Genomic DNA, 2051 nt, shown 5'->3' on the forward strand with positions numbered 1-2051 from the left:
CGTGTGTCATCCTTCCACGTTCACAAGTTGAGTGCTAAAATGTTTACTCTCTTGAGTTCAATTGGCGATCTAACGATAAAATAAAAATAAAAAATGCTCAAAAAAATAATAGAGAGAGAGAAGAAGAAGAAAATATGAATTTACTCACTAAAATATATAAGGATTCACTCACAGTACTTAAAAATGATCAAAAGATCTCACAAAAGGAGAAAAATATTATATTAACTCTTCTCAACTTATAAAATGATATTTATAAAAAGAAGGAAAGGAAGAGAGAAAAAGAGTAAATGGGGGAGCATGAAATTGGGAGGGGACAAGATGATTGGGTCCCTCTCCAAAACTATGTCAATTTTTCCATCATCAAAAAAATCCATCCGTGAGTTCACTTTATTGACGTCTTCATGAAATTCAAAAAGTCCACAACACTAAAAGTATGTGAGATATCTAAGCCTTTCTATAACTCAATACGATACACATTATCATCGATTTTTTTCAACACCCAACAAAGGCCAACTTTCTTTGGGTTCAACTTATTACAAGTGCCTATTGAAAATCATTTCTCACGCAAGTACACCATAACCAAATCGCTTTTAGCAAACACCGTGGAACACCTATGTATGTAGGCATCCTCTTTATATTTTTTATATCATTTTAGCACTCAACTTGTTAATAGACATTGCTAATTTCTTCTTCCGTTGCACCTGATTGGATATCAGATGAATGCTTCTAACCATGCATATTTGAGCACTTTACTACCATTACAATAACTCACATTTTAGAACTCGACATTTCAAATAGAAATAAGTCAGTGCTTTATGACTTGTCATTACTCATCAAAGTTACCAGTTATACATTTTTGTATCATAAATAAGTGCATCACATTACATCTTCATCTTATTTTCTGTAGTATAGACTGAAAGATTTGTGTAAAGTTTTTCTAGCCAAGTAGCTGACTTATTTTATTCGAACTTGCAATATCTTCTCAGGGAGCCAAGTGTATGGACTGATGTGCTCCAAGAAGCTGAAAAGAACGTGCTCGAATCGACAAAAGCTGTGAATGGTAACCAACTTTTAGTGAGCTATTTAAGTGATTGCAAGTATGTTCTGCAGATAAGGGACTTGGAAACAGGTCTATTTCAACATCCCATACCGCTAGACATAGGTACCGTTTACAGGATTTCTGGATCCCATCCCATGTCTAACAATAGACCTCTTCTACAAAATATCTTCATTTCTGGAACCTCACCGCTAGACATAGGTACCGCTAGACAGGTCTATTGAAACAGGTCTATTGCAACATCCATATTTTTTATTAGCTTCACTAGCTTCCTTACTCCTGACATTATTTATAGGTGTAACTTAGCAACTGTGGTTCTAGAAATGAAGATATTTTGTGAGATTGTTATATCTGGATTTGATTGCATAGAGTTCCAGGTTAATCAGGTAAGCTTATTACAAAAAAATTATGTTTTGTGCTGCAAACCTAAAGGCTTTCTTACTGTTATGGTATCTGTCTTTCAGATATACTCTTCTCCCAATGAGCCGTATATGCTTTTCAAGGTATTTTACTAAGTGAACAAAAGATCCTCCATAATCATTTAAATCCCATGGTTTTGTGGTTTTGATGTTGATTTGTTTATTTAGGACACTTGCAATAGTTCACAGACTATTGTGCCTACTATTGCTCCTGCAGTAGTTGGAGATCGGAGGATATCTTTAGGTCCTGGAGCAGGTTGTGCCGGCCTTACTACACAACTAGAACTAGGATATCGCCAAGCATGTCTTGCAGCCAGCGGGCCAGAGCTAGCTATTGAGGTTGTAGGGCCTGCTACGCATAATTCGAATGGAGAATGCTGGTAGAGGCAATGATGGCGTTGGCCTGGAAGCAACAGAAGATGGACGGGTAGTGTTATCTCAGGGTCTGCTAAGCATGATGGCACCGGTGATGACGGGCGCAACCATGACTTTGTATTATTTGTGGAACTTAATGTTGTGTAACAGTTTGATTGAGTTAAACTTTAAATAGACTGTTGTTAACTGTTTTGTTGATA

General features: G+C 36.5%; 1 protein-coding gene across 1 annotated transcript; it reads left to right on the forward strand.

The window, feature by feature from the left end:
- The first annotated feature begins 1227 nt into the window (after positions 1-1227).
- LOC131225547 (uncharacterized) lies at positions 1228-2051 on the forward strand. Its single transcript, XM_058221084.1, has 4 exons — positions 1228-1258; positions 1353-1443; positions 1522-1560; positions 1645-2051. Exons 2-4 carry the CDS (start codon positions 1381-1383, stop codon positions 1858-1860), a joined length of 318 nt encoding a protein of 105 aa, XP_058077067.1. The 5' UTR covers positions 1228-1258; positions 1353-1380; the 3' UTR covers positions 1861-2051.

This window comes from Magnolia sinica, chromosome 14 (genome assembly GCF_029962835.1).
Source record: "Magnolia sinica isolate HGM2019 chromosome 14, MsV1, whole genome shotgun sequence".
NCBI lineage: Eukaryota > Viridiplantae > Streptophyta > Magnoliopsida > Magnoliales > Magnoliaceae > Magnolia > Magnolia sinica.